At 34.9% G+C, this 21461-nt stretch overlaps 1 protein-coding gene across 17 annotated transcripts in view; it reads left to right on the forward strand.

Annotated features, from left to right (window-relative positions):
* The window catches only part of PTPRD (protein tyrosine phosphatase receptor type D), a 1183295-nt gene that overhangs the window by 1042734 nt on the left and 119100 nt on the right, over window positions 1-21461 (forward strand). For 8 of the 17 annotated variants that reach the window (XM_052700439.1, XM_052700447.1, XM_052700441.1 and 5 more), the window contains 8 exons: window positions 1194-1463; window positions 2139-2720; window positions 10288-10421; window positions 11992-12136; window positions 15110-15415; window positions 16449-16642; window positions 18490-18516; window positions 20501-20618. In XM_052700439.1, coding sequence (XP_052556399.1) covers window positions 1194-1463; window positions 2139-2720; window positions 10288-10421; window positions 11992-12136; window positions 15110-15415; window positions 16449-16642; window positions 18490-18516; window positions 20501-20618 — 1776 coding nt within the window. The remainder of the gene's footprint in view (window positions 1-1193; window positions 1464-2138; window positions 2721-10287; window positions 10422-11991; window positions 12137-15109; window positions 15416-16448; window positions 16643-18489; window positions 18517-20500; window positions 20619-21461) is intronic. The other 9 variants (XM_052700444.1, XM_052700445.1, XM_052700450.1 and 6 more) reach the window with 2 other exon arrangements.

A 21461-nucleotide genomic window follows, 5' to 3' on the forward strand; every position in this document is an offset into this window, starting at 1 on the left:
TAATTATCTCGGTGCTGTGTTTGCTTAAGTACTAACTATTCTGTTGGTGCTATGTCCTGCTACATGTTTAAGGTCACTATCCCTTGCTATCAGTACACGGATGTCTGATATTATCACTCCTTATAGCTTATTCTGTTTTCCCTTAACTGTGAGCATAATGGAATTCTGAATGTGAAATGTTCTGCTATTTTCCCAGTAGCCCTTGCTTTTTAACCACTTACACTTAATCTAATTTCCCTCTCCCTCAAAGTCTATCCTCCTCTTAAACTCCTGTAACTGTCAGCCTATCCCATCCCCAACTCCTTCAAGTTTTCTTTCCTTACCCAATATGTTTTTGTTTTGACATCCTTTTCTTTCTGCAATTTTACTCAAACATTTTCCAAAGCATGATTCTCAGTTGATTCTGTCATTGGCTTGCCTGCATGACCAAATCCAGTACTTTGTACTGGCTTTGCTTAGTTTCTTTTCTGTGACAATATACATACATATATGTATATATATGTATATATACGTATATATATGAGTATGTACATGTATATATATGTGTATATATATATATATTTGTATGTGTGTATTTGTATATATTATTTCTGTTTGTTTCAATGTTAGTGTGAGGTCTTGAGGCTGCATCCACTTTGCGTCTGAAAGCAGTGAAATTGCACTTTAAGTGTACTGTAGGCAATGTGTTTCAGGATTGATGTGACAATGTGGTCTAGCACATCTATCCACATCAACTGGAAGTACACAGCATTGGAGTTGGTTTTGGTAATCAATTCAAACATGCTGTTTACTCTCCAGTTTTCTTTTATGCATATATATATGTATACACATAGGAAATACATGCATATATATATGTGTGCGCGTGTGTGCGTGCGTGCGTGTGTGTGTGTATATCTTTTGCATGGTGTTTGTGAATTGTAAGTATGTAGTTAGTTATATGTGGGGGCCCTAATAGCTCTGAATCAGCCTGTGTACGAATGTGTCTAATGATAACATCAAGTAATTATAGAATGGTTGATATTGTGTGCAGACAATATTCTTATATAGTCTTGTATTTATTTTCTACATATTTTCTGACCAATCAGAATAACACATTAAGACATAAGACTGTCTGTACACTGTATGTAGACTGTATGCAACATTCAGTTTCTTTTTTTGTATATGTTATTACTTTTTTGTGTGTTTTGTTCCAGTTCGACGGGTCCCACCAAGGTTCTCGATCCCCCCCACCAATCATGAGATCATGCCTGGCGGGAGTGTAAATATCACGTGTGTTGCAGTGGGGTCACCAATGCCATATGTGAAATGGATGCTAGGAGCAGAAGATTTGACACCTGAGGATGATATGCCAATAGGGAGAAACGTCCTTGAGCTTAACGATGTCAGGCAGTCTGCAAACTATACTTGTGTTGCTATGTCTACCCTTGGTGTTATAGAAGCAATAGCGCAGATAACTGTCAAAGGTATATCCCAAGTACACACTTTTGGAAATAGTCTCATCTTTCTTTTATTTCATTGTCCATATTCAGAGCAAAAAAATTCTACTAGAAAAAACTAAGAAATCTCCAACCAATCAATAATACAAGACAAAAAAATAGATTCAGACAGTAATAATATTAATACTGATAGTTTAATTGCAGTATTCCATTATTCTTCCATGTTTAGTTCTCAGCTTTCATTTAAAGTAAATAAAAGACTTAATAATCTTGCATGTATTTGTCAACTGCACAAACAGTTAAGAGACAGTCATTTGATTTTTAAAGTTGTTGGGTGTTCGGTTATCTTGTTCTTGAGCAAGTGGATGTCAGAAGCTCCAGAAATATTTGAAAATTAAACTGCAATGGTCCACTGACTGTCTATAAGATTATTCATCTGCATATGATTTAGGGATTTGTCTAAAAAGACAGTATCATGGCTTTATATTAATAAGCCTTTTACTACAGACCTGGATTTTTTTCTGATAAACTGCTGGAGAAAATCATAATTGCCAGAATCTTGCTCTGAATAAATAACATTTTCTCTCCATTACATTCTTCCTGTTTTTTAATTTGTTTGTTTGTACTTTTAGACCTGTTAATGTAAAAATTAATGCCTGCTGTTATACAGTGTTAACTTTAATTTTTTGTATTCATCTTCAGCCTTACCTAAACCTCCTGGAACACCTGTGGTGACAGAAAGCACAGCAACAAGCATAACATTGACTTGGGACTCTGGAAATCCTGAGCCAGTTTCTTACTACATAATCCAACACAAGCCCAAGAACTCTGAGGAGCCATATAAAGAAATTGATGGTGTTGCCACAACACGCTATAGTGTGGCTGGACTAAGCCCATACTCAGAGTATGAATTTCGGGTAGTTGCTGTAAATAACATTGGGCGAGGGCCACCCAGTGAGCCTGTGTCAACAAGGACTTCAGAGCAAGCACCTTCAAGTGCACCACGCAATGTACAGGCCCGTATGTTGAGCTCTACCACCATTTTGGTACAGTGGGAAGAACCTGAGGAACCTAATGGACAAATACAAGGTTACAGAGTTTATTATACTATGGATCCTACTCAACATGTCAACAGCTGGCTGAAACACAATGTAGCTGACAGCCATATCACTACTATTGGGAATCTCGTGCCCCAGAAAACATACTCTGTGAAGGTTCTTGCTTTTACTTCTGTTGGGGATGGACCACTTTCCAGTGACATTCAAGTCATCACTCAAACAGGAGGTAAGGCTATAGTGAACAAAATTTGAGGGGGACAGGAGGGAGCAGAATAAACATAGTTCTTTCAGGGCAGCTCTTTTGGATAACAACTTCTCAATTCCACAGTGCAAGTTACCATTGAAGAGACAAAATTTTTCCTTACACTTTCTTTCACTTCATCCCAAATAATGTTACAGTTTCTATTTTGCAGTGTCCTGTGTACCAGCGCTGTCTATCATGTAGTCTTTAAAAGCTTTCTTTGAAAAGTTGACTGAGATAGTGTGTTTTGTTCAAGAAGCACATATCTTCCTTATATGTTATCATTCTATTGAATCTTGCTCGTGGAAAGTTAAAATATATGTGCATTGCATGCATATGCAAATACTTGGTCATGTTTTGAAAACACATAAATCAAGAGAGCATTTAAAACAAACCAAACCCAAAACTGCCCTTATGTAAGCACGTGCAGGCATTTCTTTACAGTTTTATTTATAATAACAAATACAGCCAGCAACCCACAAGATCATAATTTCCTTGTTTTATGCATGAAGTTAGTTTGTTTGAGTTCTGCACAGTAGTTTTAGATTTATGAATTAGTTTTATTAGCAAAAGACAAACTAGCATAGTGAATAATATTGACAAGAATTTTTATGAAATCAGAAGTGAGAAGTTCTGGTGGAGCTACACTGCAGAACATGTTTCATTAAAGCAACAAGAAATAAAAGATTTGTCTAGTGGTTTAGAGAAACCTGCATTGAGTGTTACTGTAGGTCACCTAGAAATATTGTATGATACTTCTTGGATTTTTATTGCTAGGATGCTTTCTGTTGAAGAATTGTAGCATTCCTCATTTTTTTTAAAAAAAGCACATCTAAGTATAATTGAAGACAGTTACAGTATTTATGTCTGTATGCAAATCATTCAAAGTAGACATCAATACACCTTTAATAAGGAATGGCAACTGAACACTTTTTTAATGCTGTGTTACACAAAGACCTAGGTAATTTTGACCTCTGTAAAATTTTTAAGGAACTATATTTTATGTTGACATGTGACTTTTTGGAAAGCACATAGAAAAAAAAAATACTCATAGGGTTTAGTGAGCTTCTTGTCTACATCCTTTTACACTGAAGAGAACGCTGCTGAAAACAGCTAGGCAAAAAGACAAGGCTTTGCTTTCACTATACTTAAACATGAAGGTAAACATAAAACTTTTATGTATTTATTTTGATGTTTGGTTTTATGATAAACATTTCCTTCTCTTCCCCTCAAAGCTCATGTTCCTATATTCTTATATTAGCAAATTTGTCAGCGGCTTCACCAAGGAAGGATGAAGCAATTGAAATATTGAGCATTGAGATTCAGCTGCACTAAGTTGCATTACTCGCTCAAGTTAATTCAGAAAAACTCTATATGTTATAGCATTAAAGAAACTTTCCATTAAACATGCCCATTTGTTTCTGATTTTTGTTGTAATTATTTGAATTATTCCTAGGGAGGAATAATTGCATGCACCAGTACAGGCTGGGGGATGAGCTGCTGGAGAGGAGCTCTGCAGAGAGGGACCTGGGTGTCCTGGTGGACGACAGGTTGGCCATGAGCCAGCAGTGTGCCCTTGTGGCCAAAAAGGCCAATGGCATCCTGGGGTGCATTAAAAAGAGCGTGGCCAGCGGGTCGAGGGAGGTGATCCTCCCCCTTTACTCTGCCCTGGTAAGACCTCATCTGGAGTACTGTGTCCAGTTCTGGGCTCCCCAGTACAAAAAAAGACAGGGATCTCTTGGAAAGAGTCCAATGGAGAGCCACAAAAATGGTGAAGGGCCTGGAGCATCTCCCTTATGAAGAAAGGCTGAGTGAACTGGGTCTATTTAGCCTTGAAAAAAGGTGACTGAGAGGGGATCTAATCCACATTTATAGATATCTGAGGTGTGGGGGCCATAGTGGTGAGGCCAGTCTCTTTTCAGTGGTACATGGAGACAGGACAAGGGGAAATGGACATAAGCTGCAGCATAGGAAGTTGCACACGAATGTGCACAAGAATTTCTTTACGGTGAGGGTGATGGAGCACTGGAACAGGCTGCCCAGGGGGGTTGTGGAGTCTCCTTCACTGGAGATATTCAAGTTTCGCCTGGATGCCTACCTGTGCGACCTGGTGTAGGGAACCTGCTTTGGCAGGGGGGTTGGTCTTGATGATCTCTAAAGGTCCCTTCCAACCCCTGCAATTCTGTGATTCTGTGAAGAAGTAATTGAAGAAATTATGACAATGTTAAGAGTGCAGGAGAGTGTCTCAACTCACGTTTGACATGACATTGTTTATGTGAGATGATGAAAATCGAAACAAAACTAAAAGTGTGGCACACAAGTGGCATTTTTAAGCACTGATACTTTTGCTTGAAAGCAAATGATTTTTTTGAAGTCCTAAGAGATAAATATATAAGAATGTGTAGTGCAGAGTTCTTGTTCAGTGTATCTTTAAAAACTATGATTCATCTATTTATTGAGCACTGCAGAAAGAAATGTCCCATACCAGATTTGTTGTAATCTAAATCTAAATATAATTGTTTTCATTTCTCAGTCTGAATGTCATCCACATAAATATATATGTACCAGATAAATTTTTTATGTATCATGAACAGAATAAATGAATTTGGTAGAACCATATGTGAAAATAATAATAGGATGGTGATTGGAATTTGATTGTTTTCTTTTTCTGTAGCACATAAGCCTGTAATGTATAAATATGTAACTTAGAAATCAGAATTACTCTGGGAGATATTAGCATGAATATGCAAAAAAAAAAAAAAAAAAAAAAAAAAAAATTAAAAAAAAATCTGATTCATACTGTGACTTGCAACCTCCTTAATCTTAGTATCCTTCAAAACTTTCTTGTCACTTATGTGTGGTTCAATTTGGTTATTTTTGGATTAAAAAATTTTGTTCAGGAAAGCCTATTCATGAGAATCTTTTGTTCGTTAGTGGGAAAGAATGATTCTTTGAAAGGACGCTGTTGGTGGCTTCTCGCTTTACTGATCAGTAGAAACTCTTGAAATTGAAAACTGGATTTCTGTGTAAACTATTGACTAGAAACATAAACTTTGAGGGGAAGAGAAGGAAATATTTATCATAAGACCAAACATCAAAATAAAGTTTTATTTTCACCTTCATATTTAAATACTGTGAAAGAAAAGCTGTCTTTTTCTCTAGCTATTTTTGTCAGTGTTCTCTTCAGTGTAAAAAGGCACCATTTTTAAAAATTAAATAATCAGAAAACAGCTAAAAGACTGACCTTTTTGCATAAGGGACTCTCAGTATCAGAATCTACATTTAACAGTGCCCCTATTCCACACTGAATTTATCTATAAAAGGAATATAATAAAGACAGAATCAGGACTGTTTAGGTATTTAGGCAAACTAAATTGCAAACAATAAATTTTAGAATAAAGGATTTTCTATATTAGATTTAGTATGATATTTCTTGCTGTTTATTTTTTAATTCATCTGAAAATGAAAACTGTGTTGGTATGTCTCCATTAGTCTGCCCAGTACACAGTTTTTGTGCATCTTGTCATATTTCCTTTCTTTACTCAAACTGGTCAGAAATTCATGTACTTTGTCAGCAATGTACATTGTCTCCCATGTAAGAGAAAAAATCTGAGCTTTAAGCTAGTTCATAGAGCCATAGAATAACCTGAGTTGAAAGGGGACAGTGAGGATCAACTATTTCAACTCCTGGTTCCACAAAGGACTTCCTAATATTAAGCAGTATTTCCAAGAATATTGTCCAAATGAGTCTTGCAATCTGGCAGATTTGATGCCATGAACACTGATCTGGGAAGCCTGTTTCAGTGTCCAGCTGCCTTCTCAGTAAAGAACATATTTCTGCTATCCAATCTGAGCCTTTCCTAATTTAGCTTCATGTGTCTCTCTTTAGTTCTGCTACTTGTCACCAAAGCGAATAGATCAGTCCATCTCTGCTTCCCCTCATGAGGAAGATGTGGACCACAATGAGGCCACCTCTCAGTCTCCTCTAAGCTTCTCTAAGTTGTCTGTTTTTATTTTCTTTTTTTTTTTTCAACATGCAAAAGGAGATAACTAGTGAAGGAATTCAGATAATCCTGTTCTTATTCTGTTTCCCAAATTAGAAAGAGAGGAGAATCAGAGGTAGTTTATTAGGTAGGGGATTTTTGGAGAAATAGAAAAAATATTCTATATAATGTGTGTATACCTTAAATATATGTCTATTTAAACAAGAAAATTGCAGAGTAAAGCAGGCTGTTAACTTTAAACCAAAGATCATCTGTAGATGGAAGTTTAGGAATCTTAACAGTTATAGAAGACCAAGTTTTTGAACATACTGAAAAGAGCAGTGAACAGTCAAATATCTGACTTTCAAGACACACAAACAGAAACTTAGCTTAAGGAAAATGAATTAATGGTTCAGTTCTGTGTTGTAACAAGACTGCTACTTTGCCAGAATTTTCAAGTTCTTTCACTAATATAAGAAGTGAGAATTAAGATGTATACTCACTGCAAAGAAAATCTGTGGTCTTCAACATGCATTTATGGAGCCAAGTGACCTCAAAGCAGAAAAATCGGTGCTGAGACAACATTCATACAAAAACATCCCATTCTGTGATTGCATCACATGTGTCACTAATATGGAAAGTTCCATTTAATCTGTGTAATTAAAAACATTTTAAAAATAATGTAAATTCCACTTACAGAGATTTTTCAGTTTCTGTACCAGTTCCTTCAGCTTAATAGTTTAAAAGTTATTATTCCACTTTTCTATCTTCTACTTTTATTTTTTTGAGTATTAGTTTCCCTAAAAGTGGTTATTCGTGAAAAAGTTTATTTTACCTTTGTATTCATTTTCCTTCTTCCCTCTCTTCCCTATCTAGTGTTTTCAATTTCAGATTTGCATAACTGTGGCTGTAAAATATCTGGGATTCTTTTTCAAGTTTTACATCAAGATATTTTTTCACCAGTTTTTTGGAAAGTTCATTTGTCTTCAAGCGATGTCCAGTTTGAAAAAGTTGTATTTGAAAGCAAGTCTGGGAGGATGAATCTCTTAAAATATATTACTGCAGAGAGAGAAGAAATAACCTTTATTCTCCATTTGCTGCTTTATTTATTATCATAATTAATGGTAGCAGCTATCATATGGGTCACCCTACTGGTCATTTATAGTTCCTGCCTATGTTCTACAGTTCATGTTTCCATACACAGATTGCAGTATCACAGGGTCCTGCTGATGCTGGCAAAAGGAAAGGTCTCCAGCCCAGCAGGCTCAGCAAGAGCCAGAGAACATTTCATGAAATGCCTCACGCCTGAGACAGCCTGGCCTGCAAAAATCCCATCTCCACAGCCAGACAGTCTTACTGGGGAAAAAGGTTATTCCTCTGCTCCAGTCTGAGCCTCTCACATCTCATCTTGTGCCACTGCCTCTCATGCTGTTGCCAGACACCATGTGCAGAGCCTAGCATCATCTCCTGCTAGCACCATTTCCTTCTGATGATGTTAGAGCTGCCTCTGGGTACCCCTGAAGCTGCCTTTTCTCCCAGTTGGGTGAGCCACAGTCCCACACTCTCTCCTTTCTGACTGCTCATTGAACTTGGCCATGTTTATAGAAATTCTTCCTCTATTGGAGGCCCCAAACTGGATGCAGTACCTAGATGGGGTTTAATGAACCTGAATAAAGGCGACAGCCCCTTCTCTTCCCTGGTAGTCAGGGCTGTATCCCACTCACACCAACTTGTGCAGTTCTGTCTCATGTTGCTGGCCAGGTGCATGACTGGATACTGCTCAGCATGTAGGTCCGAAAACCATGAGCTCCTCCAGTGTTCGCCATTAGTCCTACTCTCCATCCCTACAAGATCTCTGCTTTTCCAGTGCTCAGCCTCAATATTGCTGAATTCTCATCATTCCATCCACCACTTCCTCCTCATTTTCCATCTCCCTCTAAAGAGCAGGATGCCCCTTGAGTGCACTGAGTGTTCCCTTCCCCAGCTCAATTCAAACTTGGCACTTGTGCCCTCCATCTTCTCCTCACAATAATTAATGGAAATGTAAAGCACAAGAAAAATATCGTGACACATAAAACATAAGCCGTTGTTCGAAGTTTTGTGGCCTTTTATGAGGCAAAGGTTTTTTTTTACCTTTTTATACAAGCTAAGTTTTAGAAAAATTACGTTACTCCTATGCATCTTTCTTGCTGTAAAGAGCTTTTCTTCTTACCCTCACTCATTCCTTCAGAAATAGGCAACGTTATTCTACACATTTCTTTCTCTATTTTGTCTTTTTTTCTAAAAGAAATATAAATATCAGTGGTAAGACATCACAAAATCCACGCAGCCTGACTATGCACTTTATACAAACATTTTATTTCTCTGTTTAAAGATTAGATATCAGACCTCTCCTAGCATACACAAAGATTCTGTTATTTACAGAATTATGTTGTGTAGAAGTCTGGGGAAAATAATTATAGTCGTAAGTTATTTTTACAATTTTCTTCATGGTATTTTTAAGTCTCTTATTGTACATTACAAGCATACTTGTACTATTATAATAAAATTCTACCCTGAAAAGTGTTAACAAGACAATTATTATCATATCATACTTGTCATACCTGTTCTTTCTAAGCATCACATCTGATATTCTTTCCTTTTAAAATGAGAGCATGCTGCATTTTATTTTTGAAAAGATAGATATGCTGATGAAGATTGTTTCATGCATTAACAACATCAATATTAACTGGAACTAATATTTTAGAAGTTATATGCCAAAATGATTGTATATATTCCAATTACAGGATATATTTTACCTCCTTTTCCCAGTCACTGTTATTTGGCATAAATTTTCAGCAGCAAATGAGGGAAGTAGTTTCTGCAACCATTACACAAGGCTTAAAAACTGAAGATATTCTTTACTTAGAGAATCAAAGTTGTAATTTTGTTCTCGCAAATAAAATATCTCTAGAAATCCAGCTATATTATAAAAATACCAATCATTACAAGTGTGCAAATATGTCACTTAAAAAGAACACTACTCAAGATCTTTTCAGTAAGTTGTGACTTCTCTGATTGTAAAAGCATTCAGTGTACTTAAAGAACAATACTTGTTCAGCAATACTTGTCAGTTATTTGTGAGTTAACACATGTAATTGTTTTAATGCTGTTTTCTATCCCATCTTCTCTAAGACCAGCATTTCTCATATATGCCTTTTTTATATATACATACGTGTTTTAATGCTTACACATATTACATGTATTTCCCATTTCATACAGGAGTTAATTTAATGATATTCAATACTAGGCTTCAGCTTTCTGTGCATTATTTGAACTGTGAAGCATTTGTTTGAAATCCATAGCAATTTGTAATAAGGAAATTAAACTTGTAGTTCTCTTCTGAGTTCAGATTAATTTTTTATTAAGTTCAGTAAATTCAATTATAATTTTGTGTGAATTATTATTTTAAAGAATTTTAACAATATGTATTTAAATAGAAACAAACAACAACAGCAACAACTACTTAAAAAAAAAAAAAAAAAAGCTGCCACAACAGCTGGCAACACTGCTAAACTCTTTTTCTCTAGTCCCTGGTCAGCCACTGAACTTCAAGGCAGAGCCTGAGTCTGAAACAAGCATATTACTTTCCTGGACACCTCCACGTTCTGATACTATTTCCAGCTATGAATTGGTTTACAAAGACGGGGAGCATGGGGAGGAGGTAAGTGAAAATATCAAGAATATTTTAAATTCTTGTTAATAATTTGACATAAAATCCTGAAGGATTAGTCTATTTTCTTCTCTAGATAATATCCATTTCTCTTTGTCATCGTATATGGTGCTTTCAAATGTTGTTTAAGCAATCTTTGAGAATAAAATGTTTTCCTTCTAAAGTTTTATAGTTACTATGGAATTTTTCTAAACCATTATTTTGTAAAGATTTTTGAGTGCCTCTGTGCTGGGGGTGTCACAGATGTCAGCCTCAGAAGGTAGAAGGAGAATGTTAGCAACACTGATTTCTTCTACATCATCCCCTCATTGCTGATACTTCAGCTGAGCCTATGTTGATGACAGCTCCACATATAAAAAGTGAATAAATAAATGTGAGCATAAGCATTTCTATGGGGGAGACAGATGCATATTAATCCTCCAAATAGATACCTGTTTAGGTGTCCCTTTTAGAAGAATTACCCTGTAGATTGATTCTCTTCCTAAAATTTTGAACACAAATTTTACTATTGGTTGTCCTTAAATCAAAGATTACTCTCAAAACAAGTCCCTGTAGTTCACGTCATACAGGACTTCCATGTTATGTTTGCTGTATTATTGAACTGATAGCCTTCTATGCTTTGGAAAAAATAGTTAAACAATATTTATGTATAGAATTTAATCCATTAAGCTACCTGCTTTAAAATATATATTATTTTTAAAAGCAGCATACCCTTTTTTTGTTCTCTTTAGTTTGGTTTTGTTCTGATAATTTTTCCTTGAATGTGTATGTTAAAATGTTACTATAGAGGTTATAGTCAGAGTATAGTAACATTTATAAATATATATATATCTATACATAATTCAGAATTTCTGACTGAAAAGTTATTTATGGAAAGTATGAAGGGATATGGTGGATGGGCTGCTGGACATAAGCCAGTGAAGTGCCCTTGCAGCCCAGAAAGCCAACCATATCCTGGGATGCACCAAAAGAATTATGACCAGCAGGTTGAAGGAGGTGATCCTGCCCCTTTGCTCTGCTCTGGTGAGACCATACAGGCGTACTGCATGCAGATGTGGAATCTCAATGCAAGAGACATATGGACCTGTTGGAGAATGTCCAGAGGGTCCATGGGATGGAACACCTCCCCAACAAAAACAGGCTGAAAGACCTGGGGCTGTTCAGCCTTTAGAAAAGAATGGAGAGGGCACCCTGGGGACAAATGATAGCAGCCTTTCAGTATCTGAAGGGGAGCTATATGGAAGAAGGAACAGATTCTTTATTAGAATCTGTTATTATAGGAGAAGGGGAAATGGTTTCAAAGCAAAAAGGTTAGTTTTTGTTTGGATACAAGAAAAAAGTCTTTTACAATAACGGTCGTGAGATCCTGGAACAGGTTGCCTAGACAGATGGATTATGCCCCGTTCCTGAAAACATACAGTCAATCTGGATGGCATCTGAGCAACCTGACCTATGTCCCTCTTCATTGCAGAAGTTGGACTAGATGTCCTTTAACTCAAATTATTCTGGGATTCTGTGAAAATCATGTTAGACATTCAACTATCTTATTACTTCCCTTTAGCAACGGGTTTCCACGGAACCTACTACATCTTATCGTCTCCAAGGCCTGAAGCCAAACAGCCTGTACTTGTTTCGTCTAGCAGCACGTTCTCCACAGGGACTTGGTGCTTCAACAGCAGAAATCTCAGCAAGAACCATGCAGTCAAGTAGGTGTCTTTCCTTGCTAACTTTATCCTGTTATATCTGTTGAAGATGTTTGTCTAAGTAACCCAGTAAGATAGCAAGAGAAGAAAGTGTAATGATAAAAAATGTAGCATTCCCAGTTCTTAATACAACAGAATACTTAAAATATTGTGATCAATTTAAGATGTGTGTGATTTTTCAATAACTATAGAAAAAGACTGTAAAGACTTAAGGAAACACAGTATTAAGGGATACAATACTATACTGTCATAATTACCTTTGTTTTCATGTTATAATGGGAATAATGGGATGATGTTTTAGCATGGAGTAAGTGTAGATAATAGGGGTAGATAACAATCCTCCTCTCATAAAATTCCACATGGCCACTCACAATGTATGTTTCCTATAATAATATGTTGCTCCTGGAGCAAATCCTTATAGTTGTAGGGTGCTGCTGAGTGTATCAAAATTTCCTCATAACTGCTATAGTAGCTACTCTTCCTGAGTTAAAATTAGATATTTATTATCAGGGCTTTTTTTTAATGTTCATTCATTATTTACACTAGTAGAAATTTTCATTTATTTATTTATTTATTTATTTATTTATCTATTTATTTATTTAAGTGGATGCTTATGGAAAAAATGTCAGTAGGGTCGGTGCAAATGCAGTGCAAAACATTAGAATTATACATGCATTTTTCCATATTTAAATTAATACTCAAGTAAAACTATGAGGTACATAGGGATGATTTCCAGAAGTGCTAGTTTTACAGGATAATCTATGCTTCTGCTACATATGTTTCTATGATTTTTTTAAAAAAATGTATTCTGTGACAGATATGATCACTCCAACATTATTTGTTAGTGTTATTAATGATAATTAATGTAACAAGAGATGTAGTGCCGTATATCTTAAATTTAACCAAAGGGAAGTGTTATTCTGAAGTATTTCTAAGGCATTTTGAATAAACGTATAAAAATATTACATAGCATGAAACTAGTTTTAGAGTTAGGGTCAATGCCTATTTTGACTTCAATAATCCAAAATCAATAGTCTGCTGCAGAAAAGGGTATTTATTTATTCCTGTGCTCATTTCAGCTTAGAATTTTCATTCTTTTTAATAGGAGAAGGGTGTGTAAACTGTGCATGGAGATTAAACATTTGAAGGCCATGGATGCAAGTTTTATATTTAAACACATTGCCATTTTTCCCTTCTGAAATACAACAATACAGAGCCTTTATTCCTTCAGATGCTAATAAAATTTAATTGATTTCAGTAGTCTATAAGCAGACCCTTGTTATCTTCTAAAAAGATTTCAACAAGTCTAAACATTGCATATTATAAGAATAAATACATTTTAATAAAACTGTTTATACAGGTAGTCTATAGATTATCCTGTTACATTAGAGCAATACTTTGCATTTTGCAGAATAACAAGGGTTAAAAATTGATAAATTCTATGAGTTCATTAGCAGTGTTCACCAAAATACTTTACCGCCATTCATTTTGTCAATTTTGAGAAAGATGCTATAGGGATTTATTATCATGTAGAATCCTAAAGGAACATTTTGCTTCCATTTTAGTTCCTTTAAAAATTCATGGCAAAAATGGATGAATATGTTTTGAATACTTTATAACTTAAATTGGATAAAATTAAAAAAAGAAAAACAAACAAACAAAAAATTCTCTAATTCCCTTTTTGTTCCTCTATCCATCTCCTTTAGTTAGTTGAAATACTGACATGTTCCCTCTCGATTTTCCTTCAGAAGAACAGAGTATCATACTGAGTAAAAAGCCATTGATCCCTGTAAAAAGAACTGTAGGGAACTGAAATATATATCTGTAAATGTGATAGGTCACAGCAGGGTCCTAAGCTTTCTGTATTACTTTAATCTATTTGATGTGCCTGGCATAAATACCAAAATTACATTTGTTTCTCTTCCCCCTTTAGAAATGGGAACAAAATAGTAGATAAAAAGATAAATAAATAAATAAATAAAACATTTATACAGATCTCACATACAAAATCTTTGTTTTCCATACAAGAGAGAAGACAGAAATACAGAAGAGGCTCTCAAGGTTGTGAACTCTCTTTGTAAAATTAATACCTGCTTTCTTGACACAGTGTCTGGGTCCAGATATCTGTTTTTCCCATAGAATAACCTATATTACTGGTAGGATTTATTCTTTGCTAGCAAAGGTGTGTCCAAGAGGAGTAAAAAAAAAAATAAAGCTTACAGCTGATCTATGGTAAGTAAAAGTTAAAGTCAGAATCAGCAAGCGTGACACTGTTCCTGGTAGGTAAATCTTTGACTAAGACTTTTTCATCTTCTTTTGAGTGCATGTTTCTAGTATACTTTCAACTCAAATGTCATTTGTTGTTAATATGTGTCAGGCAGACTCAGTGAGTAAAAATGTCAATAAGTAAAACAGAATCATTTGTTTATGATAGTGGGGAGGCTACAAGAAATGTTTGGGGGTAATTTCTAGCAATTATTGCAAGTTAAAATGCATTCTGTAAGAAGCTAAACATTCTCATAGAAAGAAAGCCCACTTAAAGGCAATACATCCAAAATTTGTAAATAAACATATAAAACGTATAATTTAAAATATTGTAACTTGCACTAATTGCATTGTTTACAATGATAGATAAGTAGACATAGAAGTGTCACGTTTTTGTTTTATTTCAAGAGGAATTTTAATACAGGTAGGTAATGTTATTTTGAGGTTTCGTTGTCATATATTTCCCCTACATGCTTTTTCACTATTTAATTAGTCTATTCATTTTCTGTTTACTCATGTTAATAAGCCAAGGTGCATATGATTATCTGATATTTTGCTTTTTAAGTTTCTACTCTTTTTTTTCTGTTTAGTCTTTACTTTCATTTTGTTGTTGTTTATTTATTTTTATTTTTATTTTTTCCTTTGTTCATTTTTTTTCAATCACTTCTATCCTTTCACTCAAATCCTCCTTTAACCCACTACTGAAACCAGAGCCATCAGCTCCTCCTCAAGACATTAGTTGCACAAGTCCCAGCTCCACTAGCATTTTGGTAAGTTGGAAACCTCCACCAGTGGAAAACCAGAATGGCATTATCACTGCATACTCCATCAAGTACATTGAGATTGATGGAGAAGATGTCAAACCCCATGAAATTTTGGGAATTTCCTCGGACAGTACCCAATACCTTTTGGAACAGCTGGAAAAATGGACTGAGTACCGGATCTCTGTAACCGCCCACACTGATGTTGGACCTGGCCCAGAGAGCTTAGCAGTATTGATTCGCACAGATGAAGATGGTATGTTGCCTCCTCTACATGAGTTTGCACCTCTCTCGATCTGCTATATTTTAAATAACCTAACAGTACTTTTTGCTACTTTTTCCTCAAATCAGAGATGTTATCACAATTTGCAGGGTTAATTTTCAAACAAAGACTTGTGCTTCATTTATTTCCATGGTATTTTTACTTTTCAAAAGAAAACAACTTTTTTGTCTATGGAGTGACTCTACTGACCTTTTGAGCCCTTACATGTTCGTCGTTCTCCTCTTTCAAAGTTAAAATAACATAGGGGAAAAGTCTTCCTACCTTTTCCTCAATTTTACCGTTGTTTTTAAAAATGTCCAAAATGTTCTTCATGTATTTTTAACTGCTTTCTTCTTCTGTCTTGTAATTTTTGACTTTTAATTTCTTTTTTTTTTTTTTGTTTAGGTTTTTTCTTTTTAACTTTTTTTCCCTTTTTTTTTTTTGTTGTTGTTTTGCTTTGTTTTTTATCACAAAAAGCTGATGCTCCACGTTTTGTTTTCTTCTATGCTTTGAAATGACAGAAGACAGCCTTATTATCAACCTCCTTTTTATACTACTGAAAAAAAAAAAGAAAGAAAAAAAAGAAAAAAAAGAAAAAAGGAAAAAAGCAAGCAAACAAAAAAAAGATCTGGTCAAACAAATCTAAGGGAAACTTTTTTGGAAATCTTTTGTGTTTTTATTATTGTTATTATTTCAGTGATTGCAATACCTCTTTGTAATGTAATGCTTTGATTCTCAAAGCATCTTCCTTGGCTTTTGTGCATTTTTACATGTTTTTCTATTTCTCTAATACTCTTTTTTCTTCCATTTTTTTGCATCAGTCATGTTTTTTGGTCTTTTCACTAAAAGGTAGAGCAGATTGATTGAACATTTATATTTGCTGAACCATTTGAACCATTTGTATTCTTCAGAGAAAACATAGTGAGTCTACTCCCTTAAAAAAAAAAAAAAAAAAAAAAAAAAAAGGCAAAAGTCATGGGTGGGACAGGTGCCTGTAATTTTGCTTTATCCAATGATGTTGTTCCAGTTCCTAGTGGTCCTCCTCGCAAAGTCGAGGTAGAGGCTGTCAACTCTACTGCTGTTAAAGTGTCATGGCGCTCACCTGTACCCAATAAGCAGCATGGTCAGATCCGAGGATACCAGGTCCACTATGTAAGAATGGAAAATGGAGAGCCAAGGGGTCAGCCCATGCTGAAGGACATCATGCTGGCTGATGCACAGGTAACTAGAGCATCACATATTTTAAGTGTTGTAATGAATACTTTCAGTTTTCTAAACAGCTATTTAGATCTTTCCATATTTTATTCTACTAGCTACATTTTTTTCATCTCATCTCTTTCCAAAATATTTACATTTAAAGATTCTTAGACTAAACATAGTCACCCTTTTGTACAGGCATATACCCGAAGCTATGTCATTCTGCTGGTTCCCATAAGCCTTGGGACTTCTTATAGCTATGCTTAGAGCTGTACAGACAGAAGTATTTGGGCAGGTCACAGCCAATGGAACAAAATTTGCACTGATTAAACCACCCACTATTTATTTATTTATATGGAGAGCCTAGAGCCAAATCTCTACCTTTCTTAAACCACTACTATTGTATTTCTATCATAATTGTGTATACCTTATCACACAGTTCAGAAGAAATGAATTTATTTTTGTGACCTTAAAAAGCAGTGAGGTATTTATGTTTGTCAGTATTCATATTAATAGGTTTGATATGTGAAATTGCATATCTGTTTTATAAATTATAAGACATGATGGAAGTCTGATAACATTAAGCTTTAATATTGTCAGCAATAGAGTTTCACTGATTGGAATATGCTGTTACTCAAACTGAAAGTTTCCAAGGCTTCTAGCACTGGAGTTACAAGTCAGTATGGAAACCATTATACCTCTTGCAACTAGGTCAATTTAAGGACTGCAGATCCTAAGAAATTAAGAAATTTAGCATAAAGAGAAAAATTCTACTCTTTCATTTGAATATATAAATTTATTTTGGCTTCTTTTGTTGTTGTTTTCTCATTTTTTCTTATAGGCTTAGTTCTGATTTTTAGCTTTGTAGCACCACTTTGAGATCGGGTCTTGTGTGCACACCATTTTGCTGCCAAGACAATTCTTTAAGTGTTATCTCAATTCCCAAAAGCCATTATTAATCATTTGCCTCCCTATCAATCTATCTTAATGTACCTATCTCTACTTAATGTACTTATATAAAATGTAAATCTATTTCTCAAAATTTAATGTTCTTGCAGATTAAATTCAGTGAGGAGAAAGATGGAAATGATTTTGAAAGTAGGAAGAGAAAAGAGAGAGGAGACAGAATAAAAAATCATTCTGTACTTTAGTTCTCTCTTTTCTTGCTCCGGTTTGCAATTTTAGCTTCTACATGGCAGTAGTATAAAATCATTTTAAATGCTGGAATATTAGAAGGGAAGTCTAGGTGTGATATTGGAGTTCAAATATTACATAGCCTTTGTTCCTTTTATTCAAATTCGGCTATGAATTGACATTCAAGTTAGTCACCTCCTTTCTCCTTTCAGTACTCCTCCCTTCATTTATTTTTATGATACATGATCAGGGCTTGTACAGAGTGCAAAGACCTTGACTGTATACGACCTTGGTCTGGTTAGGTTTCAAGTCTAAAAAATCATGGCATTATGCTATTAATAAGGCATTGAATTAATTTGGAGAAAATAAAGCATATAGTCTGGTAACGTGATTAAATAAACCACATAGAATTTAATCTTGTCTCTGTGGCTTTTGCTAATACAATCCATCATAAAATATTAATATGTGATACAAGAAGATTCATTAATTTTTCTGTCTTTTAAGGAAAGAGAGATAGATGTTTTTTGAGGGGAGCAGATGTGGAATTAAAAATGCCTGGCCTGATTTCATTAACCACATTCTACATGAGTCTACACAATTAACTTAAATTCTACACGATTTTTCCAGACATCTTACTTAATTATTGTACTATTAAGAAGAAAAGATTAACTCAAACAGGCTACATATTCTTTTTACTTCTTTTGTTTTTCTTTCCAATGTTCTTTACTCTCAATCAGTGGGAATATGATGATACTACTGAACATGTGAGTAGTTTTTGACTGGCCAGAATAAATGAGTGTTGTTTTTTGTTTTTTTGTTCATCTCATATTTTTCTTGTTTGCTTGTAGCCTCCTTTAATTTTTCAGATGATTATTTTTTTTCTTTTGTGATGTGTAAAGATGCATGCACCAACATTCGGATTTTTTCCTGTATGGCACTTCTTTTTTCCCCTCAGCAAGAGGAGTGGGGATTTTTTGTTGTTTGTTCAGAGAATTAGCATGATCTTGAAATTCACATAAATGGTTTGTGTTTTCTTATTTTTAGGCTGTTACTAACCTTGCTTCACAATTTCCTACTTAAAAAATGCTGTTAGAATAATAAAGCCAGATTGGTTTGGAATTGCAAATAATTGAAAGCTTCTCTATTATTTTGAAGTGTAACTTTTGTAGCTAAAGGTTGAAGTTAGTTGAACTTCTTTTTGGATAATTCAGTAACTGCATTAGGCATGCTAGCATTAATGTCAAAAGCCCTGCATTGTTTATACCTATATTCTGCATGTTTGCTCTGTCCAAGTCAGACTTCTAAATGACAGCACTACATGCAGTCGTATCTCTGTTACACCATGAAGTACAGCTTGTTTTAAATGAGGATGATAGCTTCATCACTGTTTAAAAAAGGTGATTTTTTTTTTAAATTACTATTATTATTTTATTTTGCAATTTTATCCTGCTAATATCATTTTGAGAGTCCCTCTGGCAGAAGAAAAATGTGTATTAATGATTTTGGATTTTAGGCTCACTTCCATTCTGAGATAGATTCTAAGGAGCAGGGTTTTGGCGGTGGATTGGTGTGTTTGTTGTTATTGTTGCTCTTTTGGTCTGTTATTTGATTTCTGTTGGTGTGATTTTTTTTTTATTTTTTTTTTTTTCTTCCTTGTTCCTACTGCACATTAGCTTGTTATTCCTGCATTGTTAATAAAGGATGGCAAATAAAATGCCAAGTTCTTTCCACCTCTATACTGAGCTCATAGCCAGTATCTGGAAAAATCCATGTCCTGTGGTTAGTTTGATCCATAATTCTTTATATTAAGTCTTATGTTTCATAAATACATATACCATCTCTCTGAAAGCAGTGAAATTTAACATAAATACATTCAGCATGTGAAAATGCACAGGAGTAATCTAATGGTCACAGACTGGAAGCAGATGAGTCAAGAATTTATGACCTTTTAGTTACTTGTAAATACTGTCCTTTTATATTTATATATGAAATTATTTACATTGTGAGTATTGAGTCTCAACTTCCTTTGCATGCCTTTGTAACATTCATCTCAGATGGCTGGCCTTGAAGTCACCATCGTATGTGTGTGTGCGTGCATGTACTAGCCAAAAAGTTGTTTGTTTTATAGCTGCTTTTTCTTATTTGTCATATTTAGTCAGTGATCCTATTATGGTGTTTTAGTTAGCTCTTCTAGACTTTAAGACTGAATTATTTCTCAAGCCCTTTGAGATCTTTAGATGTACATTCCAACCAGCAATATAGACTGAAAATAAAGTGCTATGAGACTAGAGAGGTTTTCTTACACAGCTGAACCACATGGATATGGATACAACTGCAATGTACTTATTCTGTAGGCACTTTATAACTATGTCAGTGCTGTCCTTTAAATGTCTGAGTTAAAATGTGTTTTGTTTCTACATATGTACACACTTGACAATATCAGTAAGGTTCCTCTGGCAATGTATTTCATAAGGGCTTATTCGCTGTTCACACCATTTAGACACTAACCTTGCGTCTTAAACTACCTGGAGCATCCTATTTAAAAGTGTGCTTTAATTTTTTAAGGAAGGGAATTATTGCACTATTTTACACATAACAGTCTGTTGACATTCTCAAATGCTTGCTTGTACTTACAGTAGCACCAAAGCATGTGCTGTGCACATCATATAGAAATTGTCTTAAAGATTCAGTACACTCCTAGAAATCAATCAATTTTTAATACTTTTTTCTTGTTTAATTTCTTCTTAGGAAATGATAATTTCTGGACTTCAGCCTGACACTACATACTCCTTTACTGTGACAGCCTACACAACAAAAGGTGATGGAGCACGCAGCAAGCCAAAACTTGTATCTACTACTGGTGCAGGTAATATACTAATAAATCTCTGAGCAAATCCTTATGCTTGCCTTATTTATTTATTTTTTATACTGTGGTTTGAATGTTTCCTGTAGTGTAGAAAGTGTTTATAAGATATAGGTTTTCCTCTTTCAGTAGTTGACCTCTGATTTATTTATATGAAAACATAACTGGTGTCCTCCTACTCCTTTTTCTCAGTTCAGGAAGCAGACAAAAAGTGGCATTTGTGCTTTCTAGCAGTTGTTCTGTTCTGATTGGTGGTTTCCTGGAGAAAAAAAAAATGAGAGATGCAGAGCTGAGAAGGGTATTTGAAAAATCTTTGGAGGACTTTCCTGATCTGTGTAAGGAAAGCAATGCCATGCCTATCAGTAAGACATGGAAAGAACCTGAGTGCCAGTAGCTCCCTTCCTCAGAAGAATGTGATTAATAAGACAGAGAATTAGAAAATAAATGAAAACCCCTGAAGACAGAATCAATGTGAGAAATAAACAGTGGTAAAATACATCATGCAACTGTGGACAGTGCATTTGATCACAGGTGGCAAATATTCAGCCGTATGCTAGGTTCAGCTTGTTCATTTGCCAGAAGTGGAATGGACAGAATTTCTTTTGTAAAGAACTATTTTTTTTTTTTAATTGAAATATTTTGCTGTGGAGCAGATTAGACTAATGATGCTACTACAGCATTAACGTGGTGGTCACCTGTTTTTGTTCACAGCTTGTGGGTGTCAATCTGGTGGATTTTCTAGTAGAATTATTCCATTACAACCACATGGAGCTCTTTGTATTGCATCTAAGTAGTGAAGTATTGCCCATACTAATATGTGAAGTGTGTATTTGCATTTTATACTGT

This window comes from Tympanuchus pallidicinctus, unplaced genomic scaffold (assembly GCF_026119805.1).
Source record: "Tympanuchus pallidicinctus isolate F22 unplaced genomic scaffold, pur_lepc_1.0 scaffold4, whole genome shotgun sequence".
NCBI classification, from domain to species: domain Eukaryota; kingdom Metazoa; phylum Chordata; class Aves; order Galliformes; family Phasianidae; genus Tympanuchus; species Tympanuchus pallidicinctus.